The 16,682-nt window shown below is 34.3% G+C and overlaps 1 protein-coding gene across 15 annotated transcripts in view; it reads right to left on the reverse strand.

Annotated features, from left to right (window-relative positions):
* WDPCP (WD repeat containing planar cell polarity effector) overlaps positions 1-16,682 on the reverse strand; it is a 299,751-nt gene that overhangs the window by 84,730 nt on the left and 198,339 nt on the right. For all 15 annotated transcript variants that reach the window (XM_074341211.1, XM_074341212.1, XM_045514393.2 and 12 more), the window contains one exon: positions 4,005-4,107. In XM_074341211.1, coding sequence (XP_074197312.1) covers positions 4,005-4,107 — 103 coding nt within the window. The remainder of the gene's footprint in view (positions 1-4,004; positions 4,108-16,682) is intronic.

Genomic DNA, 16,682 nt, shown 5'->3' on the forward strand with positions numbered 1-16,682 from the left:
CTCTTGTTATAGCAGCCTGGAATGTTCCATGCCTAATACACTTACTGGCATTATACCGCCACCAGCACATCATCATTCTACCCTAGCCATTTTGATCAACATAGTTTTAGAGGTCCTAGCCAGAGAAATCAGACAAGAAAAAGAAATAAAAGGCATTCAAATCATAAAGAAGCAAAACTGTCTCCTTTTGCAGATGACACATTGTATGTAGAAAACTAACAATGCCACCAAAAAAACTGAATAAAAGTAATTCAGTAAAGTTGGAGGATACAAAATACACAAAAATCAGTTGCATTTCTGTATAATAGCAATGAATTATGGGAAAGAGAAATGAAGAAAGAAATCCCATTTACAATTGCATCAAAGAAATCTTAAAATAAATTAAACCACAGAAATATTTGTGCACTGAAAACTGTAAGACCTTGATGAAAGAAATGGAAAATGACACAAATGGGAAAATAGCCCATCTTCATGGAGTAGAATTAATATTGTTAAAATGACCATACTACCCAAAACTATCTATAGAGTCAATGCAAACCCTATCAAAAATTCCAATGGCATTTTTCACAGAAATAGGAAAAACAATCTTAAATTCAGGTGGAACCACAAAAATCCTTGAATAGCCAAAGAAAGCCTGAGAAGCAAAGCTGGAGGCAACACACTTCCTGATTTCAAACTATACTATAAAGCTACAGTAATCAAAGCAATATGGTACTGGCATAAAAACAGACATATAGACCAAAGGAATAGAATAGAGAACAAGAAATAAACCCACACATATTTGACAAGGGAGTCAAGAATACTCAATGGGGAAAGTCTTTTCAATGTTAATAGGAAAACTGGATAACTGCATGCAGGAAAATGAAATTGATTCAAAATGGATTAAAGACACAAAAATTAGAACTGAAACCATAAAACTCCTGGACGAAAACATAGGGGCAAAGTTCCTTGACATTGGTCTTGGCAATGATTTTTTTTGAAATGACAACAAAAGCACAAGCAACAAAGGCAAAAATAATAAGCTGCACAGCAAAAGAAACAGTAAGAAAAAAAATTGAAAATGCAATCTATGGAATGGGAGAAATTATTTGCAAACCTTATGTCTGATCAGGATTAATATCCAGCATATACAAGGAACACATACAAGTAAATAATAAAAACTAAAATAAAATATTGCCAGATAATCTGAAGAGACATTTTTCTAAAGGAGACATAGAAATGGTTAACATGTCCATGAAAACATGCTGAACACCATCTTTAGTATGGGAAAATGCAAATCAAAACCACAGTGAGTTATAATCTCACATCTCTTAGAATGGCTAAGTTAGAATAATTTAATTTGAATGAATACCATGTTAACGTCAATAGCATTCAAAACCTCTGCTCCAATACAGCGGTGTTCCTGTCCCCCACCTTTATTAAAGTCACAAATTACATCTTTATACATTGTGCATCTAAGAGATTTATAATTAATGCTTTTGTCTTTTAATTCCTGTTGAAAATAGAAAGTGGAGTAGAAACAAAAATTACAATAATTTTTATATTTCCCCATGTATTTATCTTTACATTCTGCATATGGCTTTGAGTTACTATCTAGGAACCTTTCATTTCAGTCTGTAGAACTCCTTTTAACATTTCTCTTAGGGCAGGTCTAGTGGTAGTGAACTCCCTCAGCTTTTGTTTATCTATGAATATCTACATTTCTGCCTCATTTTTGAGGGAAAGTTTCACTGGATACAGAATTCTCCATTAACTTTTTTTTTTTTTTCCTTTTGGTACTTTAAGTATGTCATCTTATTGCCTCAGGCCTCCAAGGTTGTTTTTGGCTTTTGATAGTTTCATTATAATTTGTCCTAGCGTGGGTCTCTTTTGGTTGATTGTACTCGGAGTTTGTAGAGCTTGGATATATAGACTCATGCCTTTCCTCAAATTTGGTAAGTTTTTAGTCATTATTTCTTCAAATAATCTTTTTGCCCCTTTCTCACCTCTTCTGGGACTCCCATAACGTGTTTGTATGCTTGATGGTGTCCCATATGTCCTTTAGGCTCTTTTCACTTAATTGTTTTTCCTTTTGCTCCTCAGACTCAATAATTTCAAATGTATTGTAAAGTTTGCTGATTCTTTCTTCTGCCTTCTCAATATTATGAGTGGGAGTAAGCCTAGTTTTCTGGAACAAAAGTGGAGTAGAACATTCATCTAAGATGTTCACCTCTTGATAGTTACTGTTATTAAATGGTATTTTTATCAAGAAATAGTAATGAAGGCCAAAGGATAAGGCCTGAAAAAAAAAAAGCTGAGAAATGGGGAATAACAGGGGTTCAGTGAAGAAAGATATTTATGAGAAATGACGCAGGGCTCAAAGAAGGAACACTAACCAAGCCCTCTGGCTAGGAATTGTCAGCTGGTCACAGTAACGTGATGAAAAAAAATACACAGGGCACAGTATGCCTTTGGTGAATAGTGGAATTTCTTCATTTTTCTGAGGTTTTGTGGTAATCTCTTCATATTCCTTTTCACCCTTAGTAACTTTAAATAGCTTTAAAATGTAAAACTTGCCTTATACCCTGGTGGAAAAAGCAGGGCACATTACAGCTAAGGATAATTTCCATAAAATTTGCTATGAATTAACCTCCTCCTGTGTTTCTAAATGGCTAGAAGCATAGGGAGGGAGAATATTTGTATCCTTGTAATATAATGTCATAATTCCTATTAACATGGTTTCATCATTCAGTTAAAAGTGACTTCTCATCACAAATATAAATTGCCCTTAACTCAAAGAATTACGATAAGGATTAAATTAGTTAATATCTGTAACTCAGAATAGTGCTTACCCCACATTAAGCATTCAGTAAATATTAGCTATTATTATTAGGACACACATTACTATGCTTAGCAAGCCACAAATTTCTCTTATGTAATACTGGATTAATACTGAGTATTTCTTATCTATTAGGAATGGAGTTTTGAAAGTGGTCTATGCATCCTTTGGGTTTGGTCAATTTGGAACTCTTTCAGGGTTGAGGAGGGAGAATGAAATCATCTTTCTGGTAAGCAACTGTCAGCTTTGGTATTCAGGTTTAGAACTAGCCTGGTAGTATGGCTTTGAGTCAGTACCACCCTGAAAACTGGGATCTCTGGTGGTGATGTTAGAGAGAAGCTGACAATTGCTCCCTTTGGCTCCAAACAGTATTACATAAACAAAGGACAAGATGATCTATCAGTGGAGATGTTGTTATAATATTTTCAAGCAACTTACAAAGTGGAAACCTTATTAAAACTTTGTTGTTTTATAGAAGTTCCACAAAGAAAATGAATTCTATTATAATTCAGAGCATCCTCTTCCTAAGTGAGGAATAGGAAATACCAAGAAGAATAGGAATTGGGATGTCTGAAGATTAATATTTCTAGATTTAGTCACATTAGGATAAATTGAGTCTAGAACAAAGCTCATTTTGGTATTACAGTTTTTAAAGACTATCATTTTTCTGTATTATAAAGTTTTAGTTGGATCTTTAGATTCAGTTTACGCTTCTGATGTGTCTTCAGAAGACTCACTGTAAAATGACTGTAGTGGCTTCTAAATTTAAAACAAAAATTACCCATCAAACAAAATTCCATGTGAAGTAGTCTGATAGAGGAGGGAATTCTTTTGAGATATGATGTCTGTATATATAAATAAAGGATTATATAAGTTCCTGTGTTGGTTAATTTTAATAACAGCACTGATAATAAACTTTTCCTCAAAATCTTATGAAAAGTACAATTTTTACTTTTTGCTAAATAGTTATTAATGACTGGTTATTAACTTACATAACACAATTTCAACTTAAATATCCATATTGTACTATTTACCTACCTTAATTCTTAAAAAAAAAAAAAGGCACTGTCTTTACAAAGAAAGTAATTCAAATTAATCAACCATGACTTACAAATGTAAACAAATGATACTAGGTAAGTATTGATTAAAACAAAAAGCACTTAAGAAAACCAGCATTAATTCTTACCAACTCCAGAGGTTATTGATTCTGCATCAATGTCGCGAGCTCTCTTTCTTGCCACTTCAGCTAGTGCCAATTCACCTTTATCTAGTGCAAGGTAATGGATGTCCTTTGGAAATAAAGCAGAATAAAAGATTAATCCAAAATGAACCTTGGTAAAGTTACAAAGGAGATTTTGAAAAAAAGAACTTACTGTTCAAATTACAAAACCGACATGGTTGATGAATATTCTTTTTTGTATTTTAATTTTTCTCAGCTTTCTTTTCTAGTACAAGCAAATTTTCTTGACTTGCAGATCTCAGCTACAACTAATGGCAGTTATTAAAATAAATTATTGTAGGTCTTTAGGGAAAAAGGTAAGCTTTTAAATACTATTACACAAATTTGTCTCTGATATTGTGCTTAGCACATTATTACTTTTCTAATATTGTTAATACTGCTGTTATTTTGAACTTATTCAGTCAATGAATAATCAGTGCTTATTAAGTGGTAGGCACTGTTCTGGAGATCAGTTACAGTACCATGTCTCAACAAGCGTTGAGCCGAGGAGGAAGACCACTGTAAACAGTTGATAACATAACAATGTGATAGGTTTTATGGCAGAGTGCTATGGAACCAAAGAGGAGGAAATGATTATTGATATAAGTCTTAATAGTAAGAGTTATACTGGGAGGTAAAATGGAGAAAAGGCAACAGAGAATGAATGATATCTGGTGCATATTTTTAGAGATGCTTGAGAAAGCACAGTAGTGTCAGGCAATGGCAGGTCTTTAGGGAAGGAATATTGGATGTGTGGGAGAATGCAGTGGAAAATAATTCTCAACAAGTAGGTAGAGCCACTAAAAAGGAATTAGAACTCTTTTTGGTAAACAAAATACTTGTTGGAATAATTTTATTGTAATAAAAATGGAAAAAGAATATCAACATCAAGTTTTTAATGATGAAATATAAATGGTCTAAAATCACGAGAAGATACTTTACCTTCTTAATATTCAAATAAATGCAAGTTGAAAAATGTAATTTCAAATTGGATAAATTTTTTAAAGTTAATACTTACTGGCTGCAAAGTTTGGAGGGAAATAGGCACTTACGTTTACTGGGAACGTAAGAAAGACTTTATAAAGCAGGGATTGGTAAACTATGGCCTATGGGTCAAATATAGCCTGCCTTATAATCCTTGAGAATAATTTTTAAATGATTGGAAATAACTGCTCAGCCACTCAACTTTGAATGGCTTTAGAATTAGCTTATGTTACAGACTTGAAATGTATCAGCCTAAAACTACAAGCAAAACAGGACTTACATATTTCCAGTCAAGATGGTGGAGTAGTAGGACCACAAGCTCGCCTCTCCTAGTGACTACAACAAAACCACAAACAACTGCTAAACAGCCATAAAGAAAAAAGATTGGAGCCTAGCAAAAAAAAGATCTGCTTCAACTGGAAACACAGAGGGAAACACAGCAGGAAGGTAGGAGGGGTGTGCTCATGATATAATTGGGCCCCATACCCCCAGGTAGGCAACCCACAAGCTGAAGAACAATTAAGTTGTAGAGGCTCTCCCACAGAAGTGAGAGTTCTGAGAACCTCGTCAGGCTGCCCAGCACAGAGTTCTGGCACTGGGAGGAGGAGATCCCAGGACATTTGGTTTTGAAGGCCAGTGGGGCTTAACTTCAGGAGCCCCACAGGACTAGGGGAGAAAGAGACTTCATTCTCTTGGAAAGTGTGCACAGGATCTCAAGTGCACTGGGTCCAGGGGTAGAGACAGTGATTATGTAGGAACCTGGATCAGACTGCTGGGTTTGGAAGTTCTCCTGAGGAGAAAGGGGGCGGCTGTGGCTCACCCAGGGGACATAAAAGCTGGTGGTGGACATTCCAGAAGTGTTCATCTACATGAGCTTTCCTGGAGCCTGACATCTTGATTGGGTCATTAGCATCAAGACCCAGCCCCACTCAACAGCCTGTAGGCTTAAGGGCTGGAAAGCCTCAGGCTGAACAACATACTGGTTGGGAACATACCCCCATCCATAAACAGACTTCCTGAGCCTCTAGACAAGGCCCTACCCACCAGAGGTCGAAGCCAAGCTTCACCCAGCAGTGGGTAGACACTGACTCCTCCTGCCAGGAAACCTGGATAGGCCTCTAGACCAGCCTCATCCACCAGGGGGCAGATACCAGAAGTAAGAAAATAATCCCAAAGCCAGTGGAAGGAATCCACAAACACAGGCCAGACCCTACACTGGGATGGGCTGAATCCTGGCCCTTTGTGACAAGAGAGAAGTGTACTGCTGGGACTCATGGGACATCTCCCACAGAGGGCCACTTCTCCAAGGTCGAGAAACATAACTAACCTACCTAAAAATACAAAGAGAAGGACAGACAAGATGAGGTGGCAGAGGAATATCTTCCAGGACAAGACATAAGATAAAATCCCAGAAGAAGAAATGTGATGAGGAGATAGGCAATTTATCTGAGAAAGTTTAGAATAATGATGGTGAAGATGTTCAGAGAACTGAAGAGGAGTATAGAAGCACAGAGCAAAGTTTTTAGCAAAGAGCTGGAAAATATAAAGACTACCAAAACAGAGTTGAAGAATAAAATTACTGAAACAAATAACACACTAGAAGGAACCAAGAATAGACTAAATGAGGCAGAAGAATAGATTAGTGAGCTAGAAGACAGATTAGTGGAAATCAGCACTGCAGAACAGAAAAGAAAAAAAGAATGAAAAGAAATGAGGATAGTTTAAGAGAACTTTGGGACAACATGAAGCACACTAATATTCACATAGGGTCCCAGAAAGCAGAGAGAGAGAAAGGACTTGAGAAAATTTTTGAAGAGATAATAACCAAAAACTTCCCTAATTTCGGAAAGGAAAGTCACCCAAGTCCAGGAAGCGCACAGTCCCAGATAGGATCAGCCCAAAGAGGAATATACCAAGGCACATAGTAATCAAATTGACAAAAAATTAAGGATAAGGAGAAAATATTAAAATTACCAAGAGAAAAGCAACGAATAACACACAAGGAAACTCCCATGATGTTATCAACTGATTTTTCAACAGAAACTCTTCAGGCCAGAAGGGAGTGGCACAATAAAGTGATGAAAGGGGAAAATGTATAACCAAGAATACTTTATCCAGCAAGGCTCTGGTTCAGATTTGATGGAGAAATCAAAAACTTCACAGATACAAGCTAAAAGAATTCAGCACCTCCAAATCAGGTTTACACCAGATGTTAAAGGACTTTCTCTACTCCTCAAAGCACAAGAGGACAAAAAGAATAGGGGGGAAAAAGACCTAAAAAAAAAAACTCAAAACAACAAAATGTCAGTAAAAACATACCTATCAATAATTACCTTAAATGTAAGTGGATTAAATGCTCCAACCAAAAGACATAGACTGGCTGCATGGATATAAAAACAAGACCCATATATATGCTGTCTACAGGAGACCCACTTCAGAGCTAGAGATATATGCGGGCTGAAAGTAAGGGGATGGAAAAAGATACTCCATGCAAACAGAAATCAAAAGAAAGCTAGAGTAGTAATACTTAAAGAGTATTACAAGAGACAAAGAAGGACACTACATAATATTTAAGGGATCAATCCAAGAAAAGGATCAATTGTAAATATGTATGTACCCAACATAGGAGCACCACAATATATAAGGCAATTGTTAACAGACATAAAAGGAGAAGTCGACAATAACACAATAATAGCAGGGGACCTCAACACCCCACTTAACATCAATGGACAGATCATACAGACAGAAAATCAATAAAGAAATAAAAGCCCTAAATAACACATTGGGCCAGATGGACTTTACTGATATCTATAGAGCATTCCACCCAAAAGTAACAAAATACACATTCTTCTCAGGTGCACATGGAACATTTTCCAGAATCTACCACATGCTGGCCCACAAAGCTAGCCTCAGCAAATTTAAGAAAATTGAAATCATACCAAAGAACTTTTCCAACCGCAGTACTATAAGGTTAGAAATTAACTACAAGAAAAAAACTGCAAAAACTGCAAACACATGGAGGCTAAACAGTATGCTACTAAAAACCAATGGATCACAGAAGCAATCAAAGAGGAAATCAAAAAATACTTTGAAACAAATGAAAATGAAAACACAACCATCCAAAACCTCTGGGATGCAGCAAAAGCAGTTCTAAGAAGGAAGTTTATAGCTATACAAACCTACCTCAGGAAACAAGAAAAATCTCAAGTAAACAACCTAACCTTATACCTAAAGCAGCTGGAGAAAGAACAAACCCCAGAGTTAGTAGAAGAAAAGAAATCATAAAGATTAGAGCCAAAATAAATGAAATAGACTGAAAAAACAATACAACAGATCAATGAAACTAAAAGCTGGTTCTTTGAAAAGATAACATTGATAAACCTTTAGTCAGACTCATCAAGAAAAATTAATGGCCCAAATTAATAAAATCAGAAATGAAAAAGGAGAAGTTACAACCAACACCACAGAAATATAAGGAATCACATGATGATACTATGAGCAACTATACACTAACAAAAATGACAACGTAGAAAAAATGGGCAATTTCTTAGAAAGGTACAATTTGCCAAGACTAAACCTGGAAGAAGTAGACAATATGAATAGACCAATTACCAACATTGAAATTTAATCAGTAATTAAAAACCTGCCAACAAACGAAAGTCCAGGACCAGATGGCTTCAAAGGTGAATTCTACCAAACATTTAGAGAAGAGTTAACATCTATCCTTCTGAAACTCTTCCAAAAAAATTGCAGAGGAAGGAACACTTCCAAACTCATTCTATGAGCCATCATCACCCTGATACCAAAACAAGACAAAGATATCACACACACACACACACACACAAATTACAGGCCAGTGTCACTTATGAACATAGATGCAAAAATCCTCAACAAATACTAGCAAATCAACTCCAACAATGCATTAAAAGGATTATACACCATGATCAAGTGGGATTTATCCCAGGGATGCAGGGATTTTTCAATATCCCCAAATCAATCAACGTGATACACCACATTAACAAACTGAAGAATAAAAACCATATGATCATCTCAACAGATGCAGAAAAAGCTTTTGATAAAATTCAACATCCATTTATGGATAAAAACTCTCCAGAAAGTGGGCATAGATGGAACATACCTCAACATAATAAAGGCCATATACAACAAACCCACAGCTAACATCATACTTAATGGGGAAAAGCTGAAAGCATTTCCTCTAAGTCAGGAACAAGACAAGGATGTCCACTCTCGCCACTTTTATTCAACATAGTTTTGGAAGTCCTAGCTGTAGCAATCAGAGAAGAAAAAGAAGTAAGAGGAATTCAAATTGGAAAAGAAGAAGTAAAGCTGTCATTGTCTGCAGATGACATGATACTATACATAGAAAATACTAGAGAAGTGGCCAAAAACCTTCTATAACTCATCAATGAATTTTGGTAAAGTTGCAGGATACAAAATTAATGTACAGAAATTAGTTCCATCTCCAAACACTAACAACAAAATAGCAGAAAGGGAAATCAGGGAAACAATACCATTTACTGTTGCACCAAAAAGAAGAAAATACCTAGCAATAAAGCAATAAACCTACCCAAGGAGGCAAAAGACCCTTACACTGAAGACTGTAAGACACTAATGAAGAAAATTGAAGAAGACATAAACAAATGGAAAGATATACCATGTTCTTGGATTGGCAGAATCAGTATTGTTAAAATGGCCATACTGCCTAAGGCAATTTACAGATTCAGTGCAGTCCCTATTGAATTACCAATGACATTCTTCACAGAGCTGGAACAAAAAAATGTTAAAATATATGGAAACACAAAAGACCCTGAATAGCCAAAGCAATCTTGAAAAAGAAGGAGCCGGGGGAATCATACTCCCTGACTTCAGACTATACTGCAAAGCTACAGAAATCAAAACAGTTTGGCACCAGCACAAAAACAGACACATAGATCAATGGAACAGAATAGAAAGTCCAGAAATGCACGTATGGTCAATTAATCTATCACAAAGGAGGCAAGAATATACAATGGAGAAAAGACAGTCTCTTCAATAAGTGGTGCTGGGAAAACTGGACAGCTACTTGTAAAAGACTGAAACTACAACATTCTCTAACACCTTATACAAAAATAAACTCAGCATCACTAATTGCCAGAGAAATGTAGATCAAAACTACAGTGAGATACACCTCACACCAGCCAGAATGGCCGGATTACAAAGTCTACAAATGATAGATGTTGGAGAGGGTGTGGAGAAAAGGGAACCCTCCTACACTGTTGGTGGGAGTGTAGACTGGTGCAGCAACTATGGAGGACAGTATGGAGGTTCCTTAAAAAAACTGAAAATAGACTTATCATGTGATCCAGCAATCCCACTCCTGGGCATATATCCAGAGAAAAATAAAATTCAGGAAGACATATGCACCCTAGTGTTCATAGCAGCACTATTTACAGTAGCCAAGACATAGGAACAACCCAAATGTCCATCAACAGATGACTGGATAAAGAAGATGTGGTACGGATATTCAATGGAACACTACTCAGCCATAAAAAAGAATAAAATAATGCCATTTGCAGCAACATAGATGGACCTGGAGATAGTCATTCTAAGTGAAGTGGGTGGGAAAGAGAAAGAAAAATGCCATATGATATCACTTATGTGTGGACTCTTTAAAACAAACAAACAAAAAGGACACAAATGAACTACTTATTATTTGTAACTTATATGATTGATTTCTTGAATATGTGTAAGCACATTTGACTGTCCTTTATGATTAGATTACCACATTCTGTTCATTCTTATTTTGTGGTTGGCTTTATTCCTTTGATAACTATGTAAGTTTAAAAAGCTAAAGCTCTATAATCTGTTCTTAGAAACAATGATCAGAACATATATGTAAACTAAAAAACAATATGTGCAGTATATTGTATATATGTATTTACATGCAATATAATGTATAGTGTAGTCAAACTACATTTGTAGTTTGTGTATTAGGTAATAATTCTACCTAATAAAACTTAAAAAGGGGAAAAAACAGACTCATATGTGAAACTTATATTGTGATAAAGTTATTTCAGTGAGAACTAACATTGTTTGACTTGCAAGTAATGTCAGGTTGTATTATACACTTCCTGCACTGTCAAAAGGAAAAAAAAAGTGAGATTTCCGTTCCTACACAAATTTCCAGCAATATATTTCAATCCACAGCAGCATTTTTCAATCTTGATACAAGTGCAAAGGAAATTTCCATATTCCAAAGTCTATTTAACTGTGCAAATTAAAGCACTTTAACTGGAAATGATTAATGATTAATTTGCAGTGTAATGACATGTTAAAAGGCAGTCTAGCCATTTAGCTAGAATTCTAAAAATGCCTTCTGATCAGTGAATACGCTCATGTATTGATATCAATATTTGGCAGTACCTATCTATAAGGAAAGAAATCTGTAAAGGCGAAATACATAAAACCTCACCATAGATCAGCATTAACAGATAAACATTTGCAATTGATTTTGTTGATAAGGAAGACCACCTTTCAACCCTAATTAAGTGAAATGTTATCCCCTCCAAAAGAATTCCATTATTCACATTTGTATGCCTGTATTGTGAAAATTATACTCAATTATTATATTTTCAGTTTTATCAGTAAATATTTATGGAAATTTGTTTTCTCTCTTGTTATATAGAAGTACCTATATAATAACCTCAATTTTGCCCTTGGCCCACAAGCATATATTATGTTTGCTATTTGACCCTTCACTGAAAATGTTTGATGATTCCATATTTTAACAATACATCAGAATTTAAAATTTGCATAGATATACTCTGGGCAAGTCTTCCTAAGGAAATAATGTTAACAAGGTATGTCCAAGACTGGTGATAGCAATACTTAAAACAATGAAAAACCAGAAGCAACTTAAATGTACATCAATTGAAAAAATTATGTTCTTGTTTTTTTAATGCCACAGTGTCATGATACTTTCATACTAGATCCTTATATTCAATGAAGAAATGAGCAATAATTTCCAAAAGATATATTCCTGTATTTAATTTGCTAGTGTCTTATTTAAGACTTTTGTACCTACATTTTTTCTACTGCAGTATAGTTGCTGTACAATATTATGTAAGTGCATCTATGTTCTTAATTAACAAAAGTCTATGACTTTACTTGCACTTGACTGCTAACAAGTGCTCAATTGCTATCAAGGTTATCCTAGTCTTATAAAATAAGTTAGGTAGCTTTTTTCATATGTTCTTTTCTCTAGCAAAATTTGTATGTGATTCTTCACTGAAAATAAGCAAAAGATATGCAGTACGTTTGAGAAGAAATTACCAGTCGTTACTGAGTGACATAAATGAACACCTGATAAAAATACAGACATGCACCTACTTATGGCTGGAAAGACCATAAAGATAACAATTCTGACTCCAAATAATCTGTAAGATTCAGTGAAATTCCAATCAAAATCCCCTCAAGGTTTTTCATGGAACTTGACAGGTTGATTTTTAAATTCTTATGTCACAGTAAATGATAGAGACTATCTAAGACTTATTCTAGGTATTATTAAGACTATATAATAGCACTAATATGTAAGTATATAAACCAAAGAAAAAGAAACATACCCATTAAAAAATACCCATTTTCTTTGTGAGTTACTCATGTTAGTAGTACTTTATGTTTAACAGTGATATAAGTTTGGGTGTAAGATCTGTGGTCCACAAATTATTTCTGGAACATTTTCTCTGTGTCTCTCACTCATTCTTCCTTAATTCTGGAGTTTCTACTCTCTTTTTCAGTTGTTATAGGGGACTGGGGTCATTAATTTGAAGAGGGTAATGAGGTTTTACAGTTCTTGAGTTGACAGTCTTTCTGTACAATGGAGGTTTTCACTTCTTAATCTTCCTGTGGGCCTTCTCACTATTCATATATCTGAGTGTAGTTTTTAGCAAAATGCAGTGGAAAGTATACCTCTTAACTCCATGCTCCTCAGTTTGACAGAGTTCATGAATCTTCAGTGTCTGATGCAAGACATATCTAAATCATCTCCCAACTGGCTATCCTCTAGCTGCATTTTTTAAATTTTTAGTTTTAGTGTTGCAGTTTAGTTTAAATGTTGGAATATGTACAATTAAATATTCATATTCCCTGGAAATGGTCATATTCTAAATAAGTCAAGAAAATAAAAGCCATGGAGTTTATATTTCATTTTCATGTCTTTTCCCTGACTAGGCTAGCACATAAAGAAATAAAGGACATGCATTAAAGCTGGTTGACACTAAGGCTAAGTAAGGTACTGTTAAATCATACTATATTAAATACACTGCAAGAGACAACTGACAGAATAGTCACACCCTTCTACTCATCCTGACTTCAAATTTAATCAATACTTTAATCAAAAATTATTCCACAAATTATTATGGAATGTTTACTATGTGTCAGATGCAGAGGTGAATTCAATACAGTTAATGAAGCTTAAGCTTCTCTACCTCTTATTTGTATAGGTCCTTTCCAGTACCTAGTTTTGTACTTGAAATGTTAAATTATTTTTCTTTTTTCATTTTTTTCCTAAATTGAAGTACAGTTGATTTACAATATTATATTAGTTTCAGGTATACAGCATAGTGATTCTGTATTTTCATAGATTTTACTCCATTTAAAGTTACTACAAAGTAATGGCTACCTTTCCTGTGCTATACAGTATATCCTTGTTGTTTACCTGTTTTTATACATAGTAGTTTGTGTTTCACCCCATACCCCTATCTTGCCCCTCCCTACTTTCCTCTCCATACTGGTAGCCACTAGCTTGTTCTCTGTATCTGTGAGTTTGTTTTTGTTTTGTTATATACACTGGTTTGTTTAATTTTTTAGATTCCACATATAAGTGATAACATACAGTATTTGTCCCTCTCTGACTTATTTCACTAAGCATAATATTCTCTAGGTCCATCAAATTACTTGTATTAAGAAATATAAGCTTCAAGCCCTATAAAACATGGATTTACCCCTATGCCCCTCCATCAAGGTTTTCAAATACTAGTTAACAGTGAGGGCTACTATAGTATGCTTAGTTGTTTAGAATCATGTGTCTGGGACACATGGCAAAGGGAGACATTTTAGTTGTACAGTCTTTTTTTGTTTTGTTGGTCTCTTTTTGGAGACTTATTATATAAGATTAAAATAGCACATAACACATCTAAGTGGACATATACATGACAATAAATTTGAAAGGTATATTGCTAAATCCCAAACTCTACTGCTATCCAACCAGGGTCACCTAGTTAGTGAATGGTTTTATTATGGAAGTGTTACTAACTTAAAACCAAGTTTTCAGAAAAATATTCATAAGAATGAGTCACTTTAAAAATAATATTTAAAAATAACATTTCATTGGACAAATCTGGTTAAAAAGAAGCTTTAAGAGTCAGGAATAAATTACTTATGATAATGTGTTAATATTTTATATATTTCACATTTTATAGGTTTGAGGAAAAAGTAACTTAAGGAAGTATATTAAATAATTTATCTCTTAGTTATATTGATATAAATTTAGTAATCAGTTCTTAATGTATACATAAATGTCTACATAAATAATCCTTGTTATATAAGAACAATGAATAATTATTTTAAATGAAAATATATGGGAAGAATTGATATTTTGTTACCAAATGAAGAATTTACTTGGAATGATATATTTCATGTTCGAATTAAGTTTTTGAAAATTACACGTTTTTGAATTTTTCATAGAATTCATAAAGCTACTGATTCTTTTCAGGTGTCCCATTTTTGACTTGTTTGAATTTTCTGTTTGGGGCTACTGGTGTATTTAAACTTATTTATTTAGTGTGTCATTTTTAATCAATTATGTTTTCTAGATGAGTATTCATATTCACTAAGTTTTCATGTTTATTGCACTGTTGTATATATTATCATAATCTTTAAAAGACTTCTGATTGTTCTATATACTGCTATGGAGTAATTCCCAGGATATTAAACAAAAAATCAAGTTGCCAAACAATGTGTTCAGTATGTTACTAAAACAGATTACTTAAAAAAAAAACAAGTATAGATGAATATATATGCATATGTGTATGTGTGTATGTGTGTACATATGTAGTCTGTAAATGAGGGATAAACCAAAAGTAACAACCTAAAGGAGAAGGAAGGGAACAATGTGAAGAAAAAGATTGAAGCTAAACCTCATTGAATGTACCATTTTTAACAATCTGATTTTAGAGCCATTCTTACATAATTATAAATAAAATTAAAGAAAAATAAAAAGTATTCCTCAGATATCAAAATCAAAGTTAATGAACTTAGTATTTCAAACTAGTGGCACAACTATATGAAAAAGTTATTTCAAGTCACTTTAAAATGGAGACGTGTTTTATCCCTTGTGGGACACTCTATGGCAAAAGGAATTGCAAAGAAATCTTGGAATGTTTTCATAATCATACTACTAGGAATAATTAGGAATAATATCTGAAACCATTTTCTATATCAGAGGTCAGCAAAGTACAGCCTGTTAACTAAATCCAACCTATGACCAGTTTTTGTAAATAAAGTTTTATTAAAACATAACCGTACTCATTTCTTTACATATTGCCTGTGTCTGCTTTCAAGCTACAGTAGCAGAGCTGAATAGTTGTGACAGAAACTACATGGCCCACAAAGCCTAAAAAATTTGACCCTTTACAAAAAAAGTTTGCCCATCGTTGTTCTAGCGCTTCCCCTGGAAAACAATGAGAAACTGAGTAGAAATAAGCACCCTAGCACCCAACCTGTGAACTTTAGTGGCCATTTGCTACTAAAAGAAATAAGAATTACTTGGAAAGACGGCTGATTCCAGATTGGGGGTACCTTATCATACAAGAAGACAAGGAAGATATCAGTATTACTGGGGTCACCCTAATAGAACTCAGGAGCCAACCTGAAGGGATTTCCATAGGTAAACATGAATGCAGAAATATTTCCCATATACTCTTCAAAGGAATACAACAAAGTCCACCACTCAACAACACAGAATTCATACAACCTAGCTTCCAATAAAGATATACTAGATATGAGGACTAAGAAAATGTGACCCTAACCAGGAGAAAAAATGGTCACTTCAAACAGACCCAAATGAACTCGTGGTTTACAGGAAATACAGGAGACAGAGAAACATGTTAAAAAGTGCAAAACAAGTGGAGAAAAGAGAGGTAGCTGGAACTCAGATTAAAACAGATCCCTGAGACATATCAACTAAATGTAATGTTGGACCCTGATGACTCTGATTTCCAACTACCTTTTAGATTTTTTAAATAAGTATTTCAGGAAATAACAAATCTGAACACAATTGGATTACCTGATATTAAGAAACAAAGGGAATTTTCTTGGATGTGATACAATTGTGCTGATGTTTCTTAAAAAAAGAAAACCTCACCTTTCAGAGACATATACTGAAGGATTTAAAGTAAAATAATACGATGTTTCAAAATAATCTAAAATAGGAATGTAAGGTAGTCGGAGATATAAATGAAAACTGGTCATGTACAGACGATTGTCGAAGTTAGGTGACTGGTATATGGCAATTCATTATTTTAATTCCCTCTGCTTTTTATCCACTATAGTAAATTCAAAATAAAATTAATAGTATATTCTTATTTAAAAACAAATTTGCTC

Source organism: Camelus bactrianus, chromosome 15, assembly GCF_048773025.1.
Source record: "Camelus bactrianus isolate YW-2024 breed Bactrian camel chromosome 15, ASM4877302v1, whole genome shotgun sequence".
NCBI classification, from domain to species: Eukaryota; Metazoa; Chordata; class Mammalia; order Artiodactyla; family Camelidae; genus Camelus; species Camelus bactrianus.